The sequence below is a fragment of the Ovis canadensis genome, chromosome 22, assembly GCF_042477335.2.
Source record: "Ovis canadensis isolate MfBH-ARS-UI-01 breed Bighorn chromosome 22, ARS-UI_OviCan_v2, whole genome shotgun sequence".
Lineage (NCBI taxonomy): Eukaryota > Metazoa > Chordata > Mammalia > Artiodactyla > Bovidae > Ovis > Ovis canadensis.
Genome location: NC_091266.1, coordinates 40324204 through 40346379, shown reverse-complemented (window position 1 = coordinate 40346379; position 22176 = coordinate 40324204). Strand labels below are relative to the sequence as shown.

At 41.5% G+C, this 22176-nt stretch overlaps 1 protein-coding gene across 1 annotated transcript in view; it reads right to left on the bottom strand.

Moving 5' to 3' along the window:
• CFAP58 (cilia and flagella associated protein 58) overlaps nt 1-22176 on the bottom strand; it is a 115556-nt gene that overhangs the window by 51927 nt on the left and 41453 nt on the right. The window contains exons 10-15 of the mRNA XM_069567700.1: nt 18756-18917; nt 17959-18105; nt 11568-11708; nt 10322-10545; nt 7061-7172; nt 5099-5203 (exon numbers count right to left, since the gene is read on the bottom strand). Of these exons, the coding sequence (XP_069423801.1) occupies nt 5099-5203; nt 7061-7172; nt 10322-10545; nt 11568-11708; nt 17959-18105; nt 18756-18917 (891 nt within the window). The remainder of the gene's footprint in view (nt 1-5098; nt 5204-7060; nt 7173-10321; nt 10546-11567; nt 11709-17958; nt 18106-18755; nt 18918-22176) is intronic.

Genomic DNA, 22176 nt, shown 5'->3' with positions numbered 1-22176 from the left:
TGGGTCTCAGTTTGTGGATGAGAAAACTAGGGCTTAGAATAAATGAGAAATTTCTGTTTATGGCATTATGGCATACTAAATAGTGCAAAAACTAAAGTCCACAAAGCATTAGACTTGCTCAAAAAAAACAACACAACCTTTCAATCACAAAATGGCAGTTGCAAGCAGTTTGATCTTCAAGTGTCAAAATCAAAGGGTGAACTGCACATTAGAACAGTAAATAGATACTGCAGCTCTCCCCGTGGGGCACTGACTGGGACAAGTGGCCAGACTTATTGAGCAAGGGGCTTGGATTTGAATGGCCATAAGAGGATAAAGGCAGAGCACCGCAGAATTGATGCTTTTGAACTGTGGTGTTGGAGAAGACTCTTGAGAGTCCCTTGGACTGCAAGGAGATCCAACCAGTCCATTCTGAAGGAGATTAGCCCTGGGATTTCCTTGGAAGGAATGATACTAAAGCTGAAACTTCAGTACTTTGGCCACTTCATGCGAAGAGTTGACTCATTGGAAAAGACTCTGATGCTGGGAGGGATTGAGGGCAAGAGGAGAAGGGGACGACAGAGGATGAGATGGCTGGATGGCATCATCGACTCAATGGACATGAGTTTGGGTGAACTCCGGGAGTTGGTGATGGACAGGGAGGCCTGGCGTGCTGCGATTCATGGGGTCGCAAAGAGTCGGACACGACTGAGCGACTGAACTGAACTGAACTGAACTGAAGAGGATAGACGATGAGGTGCTGAGCCTGCATGAAGTGGGCAGCTCCACTCCACGGAGACTCCTCCACTTACAGTTAGGGACTTAAAAGAGTTACACCCTCAGTGAAAAGAGACAACAGGAAGAAATTCATCCACTAGGACAGGAAGACCACAATGAAATCTAACTATCTCTCCCAGGTTATGGGTGGGAAAAAACGGCTACCCTAAGAATTTGTATCCATGGGTCTTCAATCGTAAGAGTTCAGAGTTCTAACATATATATTAACTAGCTTACCCAAAGTGAGAATCTAATATAAAAAATTATCCCAAGTAAGTGATGTTTCCCAGGGCACTTGACAGAAACAAATGAAAGGACACCCCCTTAACCTGGACCATTCCCAAGTTCTATAAATAAAGTCTTTCCGAAAATGAGTTCATAATCCAAAATCCAACACAAAAGGAAAAAGTCCACCATGAACACCATGAATGAAAGTCATCATTCACAGTAAACAATAGGTAAGAAAACCCCATGGACAGAGGAGCCTGGCAGGCTATAGTCCATAGGCTCACAAAGAGCCGGGCACAACTGAAGTGACACAGGGTGCATGCAGCTCAAAGGCATACACTGGAAATTTAAATTTGTACAGAATTCCAATTACCATAGAAGCAATAGTAGATGTTTTAAATAGTGGATATTTTCTGCCATCCACAGAAATAGGGGATATTTTAAGACTTACTCTCAAAGAAGAAACTATTTAGGACTGAATGAAAATGAAAATGCCACTTTTCAAAACCTGTGGGAAGAAACTAAAGTTTTTAAAGGACATTTTGCAGCTGTCAATGCTTATTTATATTAGAAACATAGGCTGCACATTAATGAGCTGAGCACCAACCTTTACAAGGTAGAAAGAGAACAGAATGAATCCAAAGTACGTAGATGGAAGTTAAAAAGTTAGAGTAGTCAATGAAGTACGAAACAAGCTGCCAATAGAGAGGTCTGGCAAAACACAAAATTTGGTTCCTTTTGAAACTGACAAAGTGATAAGAACGGGAGAGGCCGGGTAATGAAGGGACAGGAAGCATGGGCACTGGAGCTGATGGCCTTGATTGAGTCCCTACTCTATCACTTACCAGCTACGTGGCCTCAGTCATGTGACTTGTGGCTGGCACCAGTGCAGCCACAGGACAAACCTCAGATCATGGGCTCTGGTGCCCATGCACTAACTCATTATCCTTACAATAGCACCTCTGAGTCATGTATTCAGGCAGGAGTATCTTCCTCCCATAATGAAACTGGGCATTAGTATCTCCGTTTAATCAATCCTAAAGGAAATCCACCCTGAATATTCATTGGAAGGACTGTTGGGGAAGCTGAAGCTCCAATAATTTGGCTGCCTGATGGGAAGAACCAACTCATTTGTAAGGACTCTGATGCTGGGAAATATTAAAGGCAAAAGGAGAAGAGGGTGGCAGAGGATGAGATAGCTGAATAGCATCACTGACTCAGTGGACATGAATTTGAGCAGTAGTAGAGGACAGAGGAGCCTGGCACGATGCAGTCCATGGGATCAGGCACAACTTAGCAACTGAACTACAGCAAACAAATGGAGAAGCCAAAATTGGGGGAATATAAGTAATTCTCCTGAAGTCGTGAAATATAAACTGTTAGAACTGATCCAAGACCGGATTTTTCTGACTCCAAAGTCTGTCCTCTTAACTACCTGTGCTCGTCTGTAAAAGGAGGAAGATCCCTGTTGGCTGCTCACTGTGCACTCAGCTTCAGGGAAAATGTCTTTTCTAATGCAAAATGTAAAATAAGAGGGCCAAGTACCCATTGCTCATATAGAGAACCTCCTACTTTTAGTAACGATAACCCAGCGGTTAAGATTATGGGCTGTGGAATGATAAATAATAATTGGCAATTTTTATGTCAAGCATAATGTTAAACTCTTTCAATCCTCCTTTCAACATCCCTTCTATTTTTTTACATTTGGCCAATTTTATTTCATTGATCCTCCATCTCCACATCCACATGTCTCCCATCGCTTCTCCCTTTCCTTCATTTCTTTACTGGAAAATTCTAGAATACACTCCGGACTATGTATCATTTCATTTGTAAATACTTCAGTACATCTCTCATATGAAAAAGGCTTTTTTTTAAATAAAACATAACCATAATAGTCTTATTATACCTTATATAATCAACACTAATTTCTTAATACCATCTAACACATATCCCACATTCAGATTTCATTGACTACAGAGAAAACAGTGAGCAGAGACACACACCTTGCATGAGGCCAGCCTAACGGAGGGCCCAGGGGACAGAGGGAGCTACTGTGGCTGCTATGTGGTGAATGGTGACCCAGGACATTGAAGTGCCACCCTTTCCCCACATGGGGTTGGATGAGAGAGATGAAACCTGAGAGGATGACTGAGGGCAGGTAAAGTGAAGGGAGATAAATTAATTCTGTTGACACAGTTCCGTGCTAGGTTCTGTGCTGCCCACAGAGTGAAGCCATGCTCTTTCCCGCATTGGATTACTCAGTGTTACAGGGAGCTGTTGAAGTTCAGTGGTTAAACTCCTGGGAACAAGTAGCCTTATATCCTAGAATTATCTACCAAGTGCTGCTTAATTTTATTACAGGGGAGAACCACAGACTTCCCCCATACTGGGCTGCCCCAGGAATCAGAGTTAGGGTCTGGGAGCAAAGCTCAGGAGCTTTCTTCTCACTTCTGGGGAGTCAGGACCAGGAGCATCGTTGTGAGTGTACAAGACAGGGCAAGGCACAATGTCAGGGAGGGGGTTCGTGAGCCATCAGTCTTTCTATGTGTGATTTAACTCAGTAAAAGTTTATTTCTCATTCCTACAAAGTCCATTATAGAGTTGGGGTCTCTCCAGAACAGGTTTCCCTCCCAAATATAAGGGGCTTGACATTCCAGATTGTTCTGAGCTTGTGGCTCCTCTCTCTGTGTGTACTTAGGAGGCAGGAAAAGATAGCACTAGAGTCCTGTATCAACAAATAAATGCTTCAGCTAGAAAGTGAGATACCTGCTCACAACCCGCTGCTCAAAACTATTAATATTTCAGGATTCTGTCTAACTGCAAGAAGCAAAAAGTCTAACCACTCCCTTCTTATTCTTCACTAGGATACAAGCTCCATGGTGCTGTGCATTTTGTCTCCTTGTCCAGTACAATATCCTTAGATAGAAGAGCACCTGGGCATGTCATTAAACTGAATGAAGGAATGTAATGCCAGCAAGAAACACACCCTTATATCTTGGGAGAAGAGACAGAGTCCCAGGGGTGTAAGGCTGAGGGCATTGGGTAAGATCTATGCACACTGGAGCTGCAGAGCTGGCTGCGCTTAAGGAATAATACTACTTGGTGCCGTTCATCTTGGGAAAGAAAATGAAATCCTGCTGAGAGCACCAGACCAACACCTCAGGTGGCTTTAGACCATAAAACACTGAAGCTGAGGCCCAAAGCAACTGAGCAAACCACCAACACGAGTGCTCAGTTCCTGGAAGGAGCTGCAACGACCACAAATGCGTCTCTGAGCCATCAGTCTTACACACCCTTAATGTCCCAATAGCATCCTTTTTTCAGGTTCTAGTATTGTCCCATAATACAGATCAAGAACTTCAGGTGCACAGAAGTTAATTCCACACAGCTACAGATTTGCAGAAGCAGGATTACAAGCCAGGCCACTTAACACTAGAGCTTGTATTCTTTATCCATAATCAAACTGCTGGGGTCCAACTTTCTCATTCACTGATTGGGAATGGCAAACCCCACCATCTCCCCAGAACTGTGCAGAGGAATGGAGGATGAGGAGATAAAGCCACCAGCACAGTATCTGGCACAGTGATGATAACGATGATAGTAGTGACAACTGGTACTTCCAAAGACAGAGATGCACAGAGATGTTACCACTGTTGATTGCTTCAGAATAACTTACTACATAAAATCTTCAAGAAGATACCTTTTCTTCCATTTCACTCTCACAGACCTTTAAGAGGACATTGTGCTCTATGTGAAGGCTAGTTTTCAAAATCAAAGTCATGGCATTTCACATCATATGAAGATATGAAGAAAAGCGTTTAAAAGAATCTAACAAAACTACAGAGAAGTTGCGGGGAGGGGAGCTCACATTACTCAATGCAGTAGATGTAGCTTTGAACTTAATTTTCTAGAATTCTTGAAATATTAGTGATGGCAGCATAAAAGACCAATTAATCAGGTTGTTTGTTCTCTGTGTGTGAGTCCCTGTTGCCATCTACAGTTAAAAATGGGGCATGCAACGCTGCCAAATATCTAGCTCTAAAAACATAGTACTGGACATGATGGTTTTAAAGAAATAGGCTTGTTTGATGAGCACGGAAAATGGAAATGGTACCTGGAGAAGCAGCTCTTTTTCAACCACCTCTTCCGTCTTGCTGATGAGACGCTTCTGCAGTGTATGTATTTTCTGTATCAGCTCAAAGGTACTGGGGTCACTGGCCTATTCAGGGGGAAAAAAATAAAGCAGCTGAGATTACCAGGTTCAGAGCACTGAGGTCCCTACAGAATTACTGTTCTATTAAAATCTATTGCAAAGTTATAGATCCAATATAGACAAGAATCAGAAACAAGACAAAACAAAACAAAATGCATTGCACAACAGATGAGACAGTCATCAAAACAGACTGATGTTTGGCTAGTATCGTCTCTGTTGTCCCTAGTGAGCCCATAAGTGGAAAGTGAATATGTTTATTCCACCAGGGGAAATAATAACAGCAGCACTGATGGCAGCTCCTGGGCCTAATACCTGATTCTTTGCACCATCTGAACACTATGTTAAGTGCTTTTCACACATTATCAAATTTTAGTCTCTCGACAGTCCTGTTAGACAGTATTACCTTCCCCTTTTACAGATAAAGCAACTGAGGCTCAGAGGAGGATATCTACCCATGTTGATAAAGGTCAGAGCTGGATTCAAGCCCAGATATGCCTGGTTCTAAAGCCCGGGCTTCTTAATTACTATGCTCTGAGGTTTTCCCTACCATCATTTGTTTACACTGGAATAAGACAGGGTTCCCTAACTCATTCGGTCTCAGGGCTCTCCTTTCATAATTATCAACAAGAAGATTCTTTACAACCTATGATGGGGCAAGTTCCCAGGATGTGGAAGTCTGCTAATTATTAGCAGCAGGACACAACCATGGCATTTAGCTTTCAAATGGCATTATCAATCCGTAAAGCTCTGATGCACCTTCAATAACTGTGTACAATTCAAACAAGATCTACTGTTATACATTGATAATTTGTCCTCTAGACATTGAGCCAAAGGTTCACTTTCAACTATACTGACATTTGGAATTAATTTAGCAGCTAAATATTTTCAACTGCCTCCCAGAGTCTCTGTTTTCCAATTTTTATAATAGAAATTGACATGGAATTGGAAACTTTAAAAGATCTGCTCGAAAACACGTGGAATAAACTAATGTGATGGTAAATGAATTTACAGTTTTCATCTCTCTTCCCCAGACACATTCATGTTGTTGTTAGTTTAGTAAACTACCCCACTCTTGGCATTTGAAGAGGAATAAATGAGGGTCCAAAAGGCAGGAGATATTCCACTATGACTTTGCTTAAGAAATACTAAGCAGTGCCAACTGATATCCATATTTTGGAAGTAGATTTGGCATACACATTCACTTGGCAAGACGGGACACAGTTAAAATTCAGGCCTCATGTTTACATAACAATTTATAATGCATTCTCTTTAATGCTTTCTTCATTTAAAGGAAAAAATAATAGTGAAAAACAAAAACCTACTTGGCTGATTTTCTCCTTTTCCTTGCTGTTTCTTATATCACATACGCCTATTCTCCCAACACTCCAGCTGTTAACTTAGTCAAAGCCCCTTCTTGCACCCACATTACTGGGTACTACTAGAGGAGATGGGCATCTTTTTATTGAACAAGCAAAGCTTCTCTATTACTGTTATCTGCTGGTGGAAATGAATCTCAGGAGGTCATAAAATAAAATAAGAGGTTTATTATCCATCATCTTCCAAAGGGACTTGGCTGTGTCCCCAGATCCTAAAAGAAGGAGTCTGACGAACACAATACTAGTTCTTTGAAAAGAGGGCAAGTTTAAAAGCCACGCTTCCTTTTGGGAAATAAAAGGATGCAAAGGCTTTTAAAAACAAAACTCATCTGGAACAATCTAATTTACATTTGATCCAGTCTTTTACGTTTTGGGTGACAATAACACAGATTAAATAAAACTGTGCTTGTTACTGTGCTTTAGGTAAGAAGACAAGTAGGGTAGAGAGAGATTTGGGGGGTGGGAGGAAGGCTCTCCTGGATGTTACCTCAAGCTTCCTCCATCTGTGCACATTCATGGGGTTCTCCAGTTCCTCCTCCAAGGCTCGGCATCTCGTCCTCTCCTTCAGGAACTCTCTTTGCGTGTGAAAAAGCTCCTGCCTAAATAGGTCAAACTTTCTTTAGCAAACAAATTCTCTGCCCAGTATTTGAGTATCCTTTCTTTACATGGTTTCGCGCATGCTACATCTTATAGAAAAAGATGGATTAGGGAGACTTCGGGAACATTGAGACCAGCTGCCTGAGGCAAGACACAGGTAATACCAATTCTTGCAGAAGGCAAACTTCAGCTTTAGCTTTAGGGGGGAAAAAAAGTATCAGGAACTGATTCTTGATACCCAGGGAATTTTAGAAGTGTATGGAAAGAACAGGGAAAGGGTAAATCATGAGGATTTCAACATATTGTTCCACGTTTCTAAATGTCTTCTACAGTAGCAGCGAGAGAACAAGCTATGTTCTGCCATGAGTTACGGCCCTGCAATGCAAGCGACCGAGGCTCAGGTGAAACCTGACATCCATTAAGACCGTGTATCACCACCCTGGCAACATACTGGAATCACCCGGGGAACTATGACACCATGCCTTTACCTGGACCAACCCCCAAAGGAGTTCTGCTTTAATTGGTCTAGCATGAGGCTTGGGTTTCATAGATTCTTAAAGTTCTGCTGGTAATTCTATTGGAGAAGGAAATGGCAACCCACTCCAATGTTCTTGCCTGGAGAATCCCAGGGACAGGGGAGCCTGGTGGGCTGCCATCTATGGGGTCTCACAGAGTCAGACATGACTGAAGCGACTTAGCAGCAGCAGCTGGTAATTCTAATGTGCAGCCAGTACTGAAAAATACTGAATTAGGAGTGATCATTTATCTCATGTTCCACAACCACACAGGTGACTGAAAAAGTCCCAAAGAGCTAGCTCTGGCTCAAATACACTTCTCAAATCTCTAGTTAATAGGTAACCAGAGTCTACAACCATCCACTGGCTGCCAGTCTATTGAAAGAGAAGTTTTGTTGGGAGGCGGAGCAGAGGCAGGCACTCAGGTTGACACGGGCAAGAAGGATATTATTATCAGTCCTCGTCTGCTACGAGTGTGCAGATTACTAATACCAAGCCATCTCTTTTACTTAATTGCTTCATTTAAACCAATAATACAACTTCCCCTCATTAGCAAGACAAACCATTAGAATTAACTGCATGATGCTCACTCAACAGGGAGCTCAGAACAAGCTGCTCAGAATTAAAAGCATATTTTTAACACTACTATTTTCTAGAGTGTCATCCGCAGAGAGGGGCAAGGGTATTGGGAACTATGATTGATGATTTCTTTTGCACCAGACTCTGTGCTAGGCACGTTACATTTTCGTGTTTAATTTTAACAAATTTAAAGCTCAAATAAGTTGTGATTTGCCCAAGATCACACAGCTTGTCGGTGGCAAGTCTGAGATTGGAATTCATGCCCGCTTGCCTCCAATATCTGTATTAAGTTTATTAAGTTCCTTTATAAGGAATTCCTAGGTGGCTCAGGGGTAAAAGAATCCGCCTGCCAATGCAGGAGAAGCAGAAAATTAGGGTTCTATCTCTGGGTTGGGAAGATCCCCTGGAGGAGGAAATGACAACCCACTTTAGTATTCTTGCCTGGAAAATCCCATGGACAGAAAAGCCTGGCGGTTTACAGTCCATGGGGTTGCAAAGAGTCGAACACAACTGAGCGACTGAACATGCACCTCCCACTATAAAGATAAAATCAACAAATTGAGAGTGGGTAGAATTTGGTGCTTTGCATATGTAATAAAAATAACACATGGCTGGCAAGTTTGTGTTAATCACTCAGTCATGTCCAACTCTTTGGGACCCCACGAACAGTAGTAGCTCACCAGGCTCTCCTGTCCGTGGAATTCTCCAGGCAAGAATACTGGACTGGGTTGCCATTTGTTTCTCCAGGAGATCTTCCAGACCCAGGGATTGAACCCAGGTTTCTTGCATTGCAGGCAGATTCTTTACCAACTAAGCTGCCAGGCAAGTTTAGTTATGGTCCTAGAGATCATTCGATAGTGTCTTAAGAGTAAATCCAATTGCCTCCAAAATGTCAGTGGTGGTATCTCTGGATAGGAGACTTATGAGTGATTTTCTAATCCCTTCTTTACATTGTTTCTGCACACCCCATATTTTCTACAATGAATTTGTATTACTTTCATCGTCTGAAATATGAACAACTCTTTAAAAAAGAGAGTATTGATCTATCCTTGATGGTGGCAACTTCCCTTGCTATTCCCGAACATATTCACTGCGTCTAAATATCAAAACTATCTAATTCAATTAATTTAAGAAGCAGATCCAGACTGTGTCCTTGTCCCAAGGTGGCCAAGGATACTGTTCATCTACAAGTCTGTGGAGGATAAGATAGTTACTGGGAAAACACCAGACCTATTATTTGGTTTCCTGCAATTGCCCATATAAAACATGGTGATGTTTTCCCAAAGGGAAAGTAGAGCTTGTATAATGTAAGATTTAAAGCAAAAAGAAGGCGCACTAAGCTCAAGTGAAAGCCGCGGAAGATAAATCAAGAGTGAGATGTAAAATTTGGCTGCCTTCTAAGGAAACAGAGTTTTCAAATAGTGATAAAATTAAAATTTCCCCCTCTTTTCATTCTGTGTGTAATTCCAAGAAAAAGATGTGCAAATGTTACCAGGATTCAATTTAAATATTGATGTTCCATCTCTTGCATACTGCCTGATTAAAGAAATTCTAAAGAGCTCATTGGGGGAATTTTTTTCCGAATTGTAACTACTTTGTGGTTATGATTTAACTGAAATTTCTTTCACCAAATCCAGAATAAAGTTTTTAAAAAATGCTTTTACACTTGCTCATGTTCCCCTGAAAGGAAATGAATTCATTTTTTTGTGACATAGAATGGACATAGTGTAGATTATGGGTTATGGAAAAGTTGTTCTCATTATTTGCTGATCATTTCAACAAAAAAAATTATTTTATGCAACCAGAAAAAGGCTTTCAGTGGCCGGGACTACCCTGATGGTCCAGTGGTTAAAACTCAGGGACCAATGCAGGGGACCCAGGTTTGATCGCTGGTCAAGGAACTAGATCCCACGTGCTGTAACTAAGACCTGGCAAAGCCAAATAAATATCTTTTTAAAAAAAAAAAAGACCTTCAGTGACCAATAGGAGGAACATAAGGTCCTTAGGAGGTCCCCACAGGCTGCTATGCGCTCACCTCCGAGGGGGTCTTCCATTACCTGAGTTCATCGACATTGGCCACACTCCTGGCAAGAATCCCTTTCTCCCGGCGAAGCTTCTTGATCTCAAGCTTGAGGATTCTCATGTCCTCCAACCTCTGGTTATACTGGCTCTCTCCTTTATTCAGCACAGACTGCTGAATCTTGATCTTCTCATAGAGCAAAGCCAGCTCATCATTGCGCCGAACTAGCTGCGACCCAAGGATATCTCTCTCGCTGATGACCTAGAAAGGTAGGGCAGGGCATGGCCACTGGCGGACAAAAACGTCCCACGTTTCATTACAGCAGCAGCATTCAGAGAATCAGTGAACGCCCATCCAACGCCCACATGTGCTAGGCACTCAGCAGGTGAGGCACTGAAAATAGCCTGCTAGACAGCCAATACTGGACTCCTCCCACAAGAGTACAACAAATTATATTATTAATAATAATAGTCCATGGCCCATGGGTTTTTGCCAACAAGTTATTGTATGTGTTTAAATGTGAACGTCTTTAGGGTGGGCAAGCTCTTGCCAAGTTCTACCACTCCTTACTGTCTTATATCACATGCTTCCCTGGTGGCACAGATGGTCAAGAATCTGCCTGTGATGCAGGAGACCTGGGTTCGACTCCTGGGTCAGGAAGATCCCCTAGAGAAGTGACTGACTACCCACTCTAGTACTCTTGCCTGGAGAATTCCATGGGGAGAGCTCTGGCAGGCTACAGTCCATGGAGTCACAAAGAGTTGGACATGACTGAGTGACTAATACTTTCACTTTCACTGTCTTGCACAAGCCAATGTCTCTTTTTTTTAACCTGCTAGATCTCTGAAAGCATTTAAGTTTCTAACCCCCAAAATTATGTAATTATTCATTGTAATTATATGCAACAATGATATTATGCTAGAATGTAAACCCCCTGAGGGCAGGGTAACTTATTTTCTTGTTGGTCAGTATATCCCCAGAGCCTAAAGGACTGGGTGACGCACAGGAAGTGCTTGTAATTAGTTCAATTCAGTTCAGTCGCTCAGTCATGTCTGACTCTTTGCGACCCCGTGAATCGCAGCACACCAGGCCTCCCTGTCCATCACCAACTCAGAATAAATGAATGGATATTTCATAATTAATCAACAGGAAGTGGGCCTTTGGGGCTGTTCTGAGAGACGCAATGGAAGAGCTCAGAAAAGAATGAGGTTTTGTGAGGAGCTGAATCAAATTGTGTCTGCTGATAGAGTCTGCAGGCCTGGGGAGGTGTGGTCTCTTCCTACCTGGTCCAATTCCTTCTTCTGTCTCAGCCTCTCCCCATCAGCCTCTGCTATAATTCGCAGGAGTTTTCTCTCCTCGGCTTCCTGCTTTTCAATGAAGTGTTTGGTCTCCAGGGCTTGTTGTCTCAGCTTCTGCAGCTCGGCCTGACAATGAGTGAAAGACACAGACCGATTTCACTCTGCAACAGCACCAACCAGGTCAACAGGGCCCGGATTTAGATGGATAGTGTGCTTCTTACACTTCCCTGTGATGTCTCGTTTAGCATGGTTTGATAATCCTCGCAAGCAAAGGAAGCTTAACACACACACACACACACACACAAGGCCTGTAAAGAAACAACAACACATATTACGGTGATCATGTTTATTCTATGAGTTGTGCCCTTGAGGGATTTCCACCATTTTTCTATATCAGTATAGCAGGACCCTCATTGGTATTCAACAGCAGCTCTCTTACCAGCTAAACATGAGGAGAATCCACAGATAGTACAGAGAAGGATGTGGGGGGTGAGCATGGTGGGGGAGGGACTGGGCGGAGGTATATCTGTATGTATCAGCTCCTATAACAATCCTAATATCATCAGCATATCAACTGCAGAAATAGAGTCTATTATAAGCAAAATGTAAATTAATAAAGATAACAACCAAATGACTGTCTTATAAAACATCCTGATGGAATAGAAGAGATGCTATAGTATAAAAAGATATATAGATCCTACTCCTAAGACAATTCCAATCTAGATGAGAAGATGAGATATACAAGTATTATGCAAATATTAACAAGTCCAGACAATAATGTTTCAGGATTTTTTTGTCACACAGACAGTGAATTGATGCCACGGGAGGTCAGAGGACTGCAGCACTTAGGAAGGCTTCCTGGAAGAACTCAGATCTTGAGGTTCTTGAGGCTACATGGAAATCCTAAGAGAAGCAAGGAAAGGATGCTTTGACTGGTAAGTTTCAGAAGGAAAATTCCTCTCATCACAGGACACATTTGCTCCAAATCCGTAAGTATATTTGTGGCTTACAACACCTCTGGCATGATATTAAGTATTGTGCCTAGCTACTCTTGTCCCAGTTTCACAAATGCAATTAGAGACAAAGAAGAGCAAATCAACCTGCTCAAGGTCACGCAGCTAATAAGAAGCAAAGTTGAGATTCCAACCTAGAGCTTTTCATTCCAGAGTTTCTGTTCCCTTTGCTATCACCATACAATAGTTCCAAGTCAAATACAGAAGATGAGTAAGACGTGAGGGATTTACCACCCACTGGAGATGACAAATATAACCAACCACTCTGCAGTGTGGAAATGCTCTCTACTATGAAGAAGAACATGGGAGTACAGGACAGAGTTCCTATTTCTTCCTGAGGATTAGAGAGAAAAACAAGTCTGGGCATTGGAAGTTGACAGTTATTTCTAAAAGGGAGATGTATATGCTGGGGGAGAGTAGTCAGTGGTCAGACTCACGTGAACAGAGGCATGCAAACTATAAAGCACCTGGTGTGTTTACCAGATGGCAAAACATCCAATGTGGCTGAGTTGGAGTACTAGGTAGGGAACTGCAGGAAGTAAGCCTGGTAAAACAGCTGAGACAACCTGAGAAGGGCCTTGTACGCCATGGGCTGTGGAGAGTATGCACTTGGGATCCAGAGAGTTAATCATATTATAGGAAAAAAGAATACAGCTTCGAGGTTCCATGCCCATATAAAGACAGCTGTATCACAGCTAGGTCAGCACAAGAAGGAAAGACGAAGGAAGAGCTCTGCTTTCACCCACACCTGAAATCCCAAGGGAGAGGACAAGACAATATTAAGCCTCCAACTTTTCAATGGCCTGCAGGTCAACATGTGAAAATGGAAAACTAGTAACTTTTTCCTTCAAGGAAGAATTGGGTTCCCCCACCTCCACCCACCCAGAAATGTCACAAAAGGGATGACAGAAAACCAAATATTTGCAAGTGAGTGCCTATGAACCAACCCAACTCTAGTTGCCACCTGCCTCTAATCCATGAAGACCAACAGTCTTTAATCCCATAGCTCAAATTTATCCGAACAGTACAAGACGCCACACACCTAGCAATAGATCTGTAATGTCACAAACAAAACGCAGCTAGCGACCATAAAACACAGGCTTTCCTTTATGACATTTTGTTTGCTCATTCATGAAATATATGTTGGTCCAGGGATAAGCAAAGGGAAACACTTAGTGAGAAAAGATCTGGTCTGGCTTTGTATTTACCACTTTGGGGGTTTGCCTGTTAGGAAAGAGAGTCAAGAACCAGCCTTTCTATTTCTATAATCATTTAAGGTGACGGCGAAGACAGCAATAAAATACCTGTTTGGCTCATGCTTTCTTTAATAAAACTTTTATTTTCCCAGATGTGCAACATTCACTTCCCTGTTCCTAAGTGCCAAGAGCTGATCAGAATCTATCAGCAGAACAAAATGAAACCACTGTTATATTAAAATGCAATCAATGGTGTGTAAAAGTATCTGTCTGAAATGTAAAACCATTCGTGTGTTTGGCATTGCTTGGTGCTTTTTTTTCCTAATATATCAAAATTCTGAGTGGTCTCCTTATGTCATAAATTTATGGGCTGTAAACAAGATGTGGCACTAGACGTTGGCAGCAAATGTTAACGTCAACAAAATACCTTAGGTCTAATGCATCTAGCAGTTGTAAATCTGAGCTGCCTCATCCAGGAAAGATGGTAACAACTTCTGTGCACCCAAAAGCTCATCAAGCAACATTCTAGATGGGACCCGAGGCATAAAGTTGTAATATGATGGCAGGACATGCTCTTTGGTCACTACCTCTACAATTATACAGTTTTGTGATAGGTGTTCATGGCGTATGTATCACCCAGTCTGGCTGTGGGCATAAATCATATCTCAAGAACCATACTTGGGAACTTCTCTGGTTGTCCAGTGGTTAAGGATCAGCCGGCCAACACAGGGGACACAGGTTTGATCCCTGGTCTGGGAAGATTCTACATGCTGCAGGGCATCTAAGCCTGCGGGCAGCAACTGTTGAGGACGTGTTCTAGAGCCCGGGAGCCATAGCTACGGAAGCCCGTGCACCCCAGAGCCTATGTTCAATAAGAGAAGGCACTGCAGTAAGAAGCCTTTGCACCACAATGAAGAGTAGCCCTGCGCACAGCAACTAGAGGGTAGCCCCTGCTCGCCACAGCTAGACAAAGCCCTGTGCGGCAAGAAGACCCAGTGCAGCCAAAAATAAATAAATAATTTTTTTTTTAAAGAAGCATACTTGAGGGAGTTTGACCCCTTCATACAGCATCCCAACATTCACTGGGTTTCACAGAAACCATCTGTTTATATCCTGCAAAATAAATAGGACCATCTGAAGTCTTTTAACCATGAGAATAATCAGGCTTTCTCTCTCTCTCCCTCCCTCTCCCTCCAACAGTTCCCATCCATATTGCTCTAGAGAGTCCACTGAGTACAAGGATATGGTGCCCTGAAGCCAGTTGCTAATGTGACGCTGAGCTCTGGACACAGAGAATTTGCTGCTGAATTATTCACCAAGAATCAAAGTGCTGTCAGATTGATGTGGGATGATGGGGTGGTGATGAACAGAATCGAGAGCTTGTTAGAACTGGAAGGCAGACACTCCACATGAGATGGCCCCTTTAGTGCTGATGAAACAAGACGGGGACAGAATGGGCAGATGAACACAGATGCAGCTACGTCTACAAGGAACTATTGACATCCTGTCATAACCATCATGTGCTGATAATGTCTAGAATCCTGAGGAGTCTGTAGAGCCTGGCAGCAACTGAAAAAGAAACATGGAAGAAGCAAGACTCTTCTATCTGGGCGGGGGTGGAGGTGGGGGGGAGGGTGGGCAGTGATGAATGAGGATGGGGATGATCTCTTATGGACAATTGTTTGTCGTGGGCTTGGAGAAGCAATAAATTGGGTTGTCCTGTCAAAAAGCATCTCATGGTCTACCAAACAGGCTAGGGCTTGCCCTTCCGGGAGAGATTATGTACCAACATAGCTTTGTATAACTCACTATAATAAGCTACATGTCTCTCATGGAGCAAAGTTACTAAAAAAAAAAAAAAAACCAACAACAATCTGCCCTTTCCTCCAGGGTTTTGGTTTGCAAAGCTCAGATGCATGAAATTCAGAGACCTCTGTAAATGTGATTCATCTTTGAGGCTAAAAGAGTTAAGAGGCTGAAACTCAGCATTTGAGCTGTCATATTTTTCTAAAGGATGTCCAATGGGCTTAATGATAGGCCAAAATTATCCAGTCAAAGCACCACTGCAAGTCACCAGTGGAGAACCTCAAATAATAAATCAAGGAGGCAGCCTTTTTTTCTGTTCCTAATTCTTGCCTTAATGGGAAAAGCTGAGGAAAAGGCATCCTAGTTTCACAGTAAGTCCAAAGCAATCATCTTCCTGTAATCGATGACACAAAGCTATCCAGACCTAGGATTCACCATTTGGAGCAGACTTTCTAGAACAGAAGCCCTTTAATCATCTCCCTTAGTCACCAGCTGCCAACTCTGCTGGCACAGGACCAAAGAGACAGAAATTTTATTTTATTATGATTAAAATAATATAAAGTTTATGATTTAAACTTTATTATAAACTTTATTCCTTTATTTTATTATGGTGCTTCTTTGGAGCTATATGTATAGATGTCTAATGATGGAGGGTGTAATTTAAACATATTAACCAAAGTCCAACTAAGGAATCAGGAATAATCCCTTTTTGCATAGGACATTGCTTATTCTAAAGCAGGACTTTGTCTTCCTTGGATCCCATTATGCAGCAATAATTAATCTTTTGAAAAGAGCATTCCTTGGAAAGTAAGAGATGAGGATCAATGTCATCCTCTGCAAAGGTAGAGATGATGTACCAAATCCAGTTACACTGAAGCCTTGCTAACATGGGTCCATGAGGCCTATGAGTGAAGCAGTGTTTGCAATAAGACTCTTCTGATTCAGCCAATGATAAATAAATACCATCTTACCATAGACTTCCAGGGTGGAACAACCAACCTCCTATAAAACTATTAATATGCTTTCAAACAAGGAGAATAAGGGCAAAGATGCAAGGTATTTTCAAATTTTAGAATATATAGTTATGTTTCTTTATATGTAAATAAATTTTAGTACAGAATTTTCTGTTTTTTGTATCATGAGCTGGAGTGAGAAGATGAAAGTCTTAGGTAAATATATCAATTACCATATCTTTAATGTAAAGGCACTTTCACTACATTTTAATTTCTTTCCATCCTCATGTGCCTTAACTTAACTTAATGTAGTAGTTCTATTTCCATGAAGACCTATCATTAAGTTGACAAAACCTATTGTTAAACTGAGAGTGCGAATTTCAGTCTACAGCATCATAGAATCAAGGAAATTTGACATTAAATCTGTCCAATGCTACATATTCATTTTCAAGATAGAACTATCTTTGAAGATAGTCATGTGCAGAAATTCAGTCTTTCACTGGCTATAGAAGTTTCTGCAAATGGCTCATAAACATACACATTTAAAAAAATAAAAGTGGCACTATTCTCTTAGAAGTTTCTTTTTTAATTCTTTGGGCAAATGGATTAGAAGGGAAATTTACTGGATTGGCTAGGAAATTCATTAGGTTTAATGAATATGTATAGTAAAATGTATTTAACTCAAAGTTTTGATATGGTATAATTATTTGGCATATATTTGGGGGCCTAGTCTTTATGTTATATTAGTAGACCTAGAATGTTCTAAATTTGTAGATTTAAAAGGATATATCTCAGCAATATGTGTAGACAAAGGTGGTTCCCTAGAGGAGTGGCTGCGAAGTTCTTAGACTCACAGAAGTAAGGTGATCCATGAACCCAGTTGAGGGCCAAACAAGTAAGGACAAAGTCTGACACCTGGTAGACAATGATGTCGCAGGCAGAAACAGCACGTGCACATGAAGCAAATAAGTATCAGGGCAGCAGCACAAAAGATCTGCCAGCTTTGTCTCATAGAAGCCCCAGGGAGGAGTTTGGGAGGGTTGAGTGCAAACAAAGGGCTGGACTTGAGTTGTAAAGGCAAAGAGGTCGTAGTGAGCCTGAAAGTTCCAGGACTTCCTGGGCACTGCTGACCTGCTAGGTTCTCTTCCACTGATGCCATGATAACCAGCACAGGTAATCTAGGAGCTCAGCATCTCCACTGGCCCCTTCCCGTTCTAGCTGGCAGCACTCCCTGTAGGGAAGGAAGACTGACCTCGAGGTGATGGAGTTCATCCTCCTGGTGCTTTGGTTGTTCTCCCCGCCCCCGGCCCCGCCCCGCCCCCGGCCATCCTCACTGAGCACAGAGCCTGGCCCCAGTGGGTCTAACGGATTGACAACTGGCCCACCGCCTTTATTATGAGGTCTGTACCTTCAGCGTCTCCTTCTCCTTTTCTATGCGCTGCTGTTCCAGATGTAGTTTCACAAGTGCCGACTCCTTAGCTGAGATTTCTTCTTTCAGTTGATCTACCTGGTGGGTCATAATCTTTAATTTTCTCTTCATTTCCGTTATTTCATCCTAACAAAATGAAAGGAGATATGTTTGAAAGTGAATTAAATAGACATCATCCACTATGGAAGCTCAATGCATAGTCAGGAGCTTTAAGGGAGATTCATTTAAAACAATGATTTCCTGATCGATTACAACTGGGTATCTTTGTATCTTGTGCCCATAGACCTCAAAGTATTTCATAGCATTAACTCTCCAAATATTTTCATGAGATAAATGTAAAAATACATAATGAATTTGCCATACACATACACACATGCACACACTTTACTCCTCACTGTATAAGAGACAAATTGGAATCACAACAAACATTTTTAACTAAAAAATTACAAAGCAAAACTCTGCACTTAAATGACAGGAGTATGCTGCTCCCCTCTGAGTCATGATAGCTATTAGCAGTTTTAACAACAAGAAACAGGAGAATGGCAATTCTACATAATAATTAAAACCAGAGCCTCGATCTTCACATCTGATCAAGTTGTGTCATTTCCATTTCAAACAATCTGACAGTTCTGCATAAACTGATCTTTTCTTTCAGGTGAATTCCCCGATTTCTTCTTTCTCAATCTATTGTAAATTCTGCTATTAGAATAACAGAAACTGCTTTAAACCCAGCATGGGAAGGGAGCAAAATGTAAAGACATAAATATATTCTTTACCTGAGCCTCAACTAGATTTTTACTATACAGATTCCTATCTGATCTCACAGCTTCATACAGGTTCTGTTGCTGTTTTAATTTAGTCTCTGATTCAGCGATTTTTTTCCTATAGTCAAAAATCTGCATTTCACGGACTTTTATGTCTTCCATGTTCATGAGGACCTGGAGGAGAAAGAAGTAATAAAGATGGTTAAATAGCCCATCTGCGGTTATTGGTTCAGGACAAACAGATTTTGCATCTGAGGGTAGCGAGCAGAAATGCCAGCAATCAGAAAATCTGACTGTGGCTATAATCATTGCGGTACAACACAGAAGTTCAGCCCAGCTGATTAGAGGCAAACATACTTTATCTACAGCACCATTCTGCTCAAGCATTAAGGCTTAGCACAGTTATTCTGTGATCACAAAACAGAAAAGAAAATAAAGAAATTCTTTCAATTCTGAAAACCTCTCTTGCCCACCCCAACCCCCAAAAAAGGAATAAAAAAATAAGCACAAGCTTAAACGGATCTTAACACAAAGCACTGGCAGAAGGCAATGGCATCCCACTCCAGTACTCTTGCCTGGAAACTCCCATGGACGGAGGAGCCTGGTAGGCTGCAGTCCATAGGGTCGCTGAGTCAGACGCGACTGAGCGACTTCACTTTCATTTTTCACTTTCATGCATTGGAGAAGGAAATGGCAACCCACTCCAGTGTTCTTGCCTGGAGAATCCCAGGGATGGCGGAGCCCAATGGGCTGCCGTCTGTGGGTTCGCACAGAGTCGGACACGACTGAAGCGACTTAGCAGCAGCAGCAGCAACACAAAGCACTAGGAAGGGTAAGAGATAGATTAGCTGTTTGGCCACAGTCATGGCTTTATAAGGTTAACCACAGGAAAGAAAAGTGACCTCTGACATTGATAGCAATCATAACGCTATCTTTACCAATGTCTAACTCACTCCCATCAGGGAAACCCAAAAGACTTCATAAAAATACGTGTTCTACTGTGTGCAAAACACTTTTAGGCAAGAGGAGATGCAGAAGTAGCTGCCTCTTTTTTGCAAGTATGGAAAACCGAGGCCCAAAATTCCACCGTGAGCCAATGCTTCTCGACAAGGAATCCACACAGTAGAAATGACATCATCATGACTCTTAGCTTCAATGACCACGGAAATTGATTTTCTAAGGACAAACTTCTTCTAAAATTCCTTCAGAAAAAAAATTTTGTAAGGAAAACTGGTTGAATGAATAGAGCTTATACTTTAACAACAGCTAGAACACACCAGGAGAAAATTCTTAAGAATATTTCACTGCGTTTCAGTGGAATTCTCTTAATTAATGACTGCAGTTGAAGGAAATAAACAGAGAAACATGACAGAGAAGGAAGGAGGGGGATGCACTTGAAGTAACAGGGCCAGGGAAGCTTCCTCAAAAGAAGAGATTTACCTAGAACCTAAAGGTCAAAAAGGACATCTTTGTCATGGTAATATATGATTCAGGTTTTGGATACCTGTGAGCATCATGTTCCCAATCTCCAGTCATTGCAGCAGCGAATACTTTTACTCTACTTGTAGAATTAGCATTCCAGAAAATATATTCTAAGAAACCCTCTTCTAATGTTTCCCCAACAGAGTTAATGAGGGCTGGTGTTTAATATATTTCCCCTTATATCTTTAAATAGTGAAAGAAATGTTAGTCACTCAGTCATGTCCAACTCTTTGCGACCCCATGGACTAGAGCCCACCAGGCTCCTCTGTCCATGGAATTATCTAGGCAATGTTACTGGAATGGGTTGCCATTCTCTTCTCCAGGGGAATCTTCCCAATGCAGAGACTGAACCCAAGTCTCCTGCATTGCAGGCAGATTCCTTACCATCTGAGCCACCAGTGAAATCCAATATCTTTCAAAGTTTTCTTAGATTTATATTTAAGGAAGGATGGAATCAAATTTTAATAAATGTCTTTTTAGCATATATTATTTTGTACTACACTATCAGTTCTATTGATCTGATATACTTAGTAACAAATGTCTTCTTTAACAAGTATTCTCATTTTATTTCTTTATTCATAGTCCCATATGCTGTAATTCTAAATAAGTGCATAAATGGGAAATAAACATTTATTTTCTCCTTCTTAGCTTCCCCGGTGGCTCAGACGGTAAAGCATCTGCCTGCAATGCAGGAGACCTGGGTTCGATCCCTGCGTTGGGAAGGTCCCCTGGAGAAGGAAATGGCAACCCACTCCAGTACTCTTGCCTGGAAAATCCCATGGACGAAGGAGCCTGGTAGGCTACAGTCCATGGGGTCACAGAGTCAGATATGACTAAGCGACTTCACTTCTCTTTGTTATTCACTTGAACCTTCTTCTCCCTTCCACCCACATCAGTCCCTCATTGACACAGAAAGAAACCAAGTTAACGATCCAGCATGTGTTCTTCCATATTTTTCTTTGAATTCTGCATATTCTATTTAGGTCTACTAATGTCATTATCATAATAATAGCTAATATTTCTCAGGTAATTTCTATATACCAAGGATTTTACAGGTATTAACTCATTTAATCTTCACAAAAATCCTCATAGATGTGCATTATCATATCCCAATTTTACAAATAAGGAAACTGAAATCAGAAGAAGTAATGTAGTTCACAGCTAGCCAACTAGTGAATATACAGGTTCAGGGGTTTGTTTTCCTTTTGCTTTCTGAATTTGGTCGTTATTTTTCAGCAAAGTGGGATCCTCTTATATATTTTTATGCACCTTGCTTTTTATCCTTTGTGGGAATTCTCTTTAAAAGGGACGTAATGCCCTACCGTGCAGGTGAACCCCTCCCCTCTGACGGGCATTCACTTGGCTTCCATTTTTTTGCCAGTCTGAATCATGCTACAATGAACATTTTATACATGTGTTCTTATGCACTTGTTCTTTTACTTCTGTTGGGATGGATTCCCAGAAGAGGAGTATGTGGCTCAAAAGACATAAATATTTTTAACTTTAATAGATACTGCTAGATTGCTTTCAAAAATGGCTGTAACATTTTACATTTTCATATCACCAGCAATAGCTTTCTTAATAGAAAACTATCCTTGAGGTTTCAGGATAAACCCTCTTTGGTCATACTGGATGATTCTTTTAATGTACTGTTGAATTTGGTTAGCTAGAATTTCATTTAGGATGCTACATACATATTCATAAGTGACCTAAGTCTATAGTTTTTTCCTTTTGGGTTCTATTTTAATATCAAGATTTCTGCTAGTTTCATAAAGTGAGCTGAGTACCCTTTGTTAATTCATTCAACCACTCGCCTACTTATTCATTCACTCATTGAACATGCATTGAGGACCCATCTACGGCAGCTCTATAAAAGCACCAGTGATGTAAAGAAAAATAAGAGGCATTCCCTACCCTCAAATTCACTTCTAGTGAGTGACTCCACTGTAAA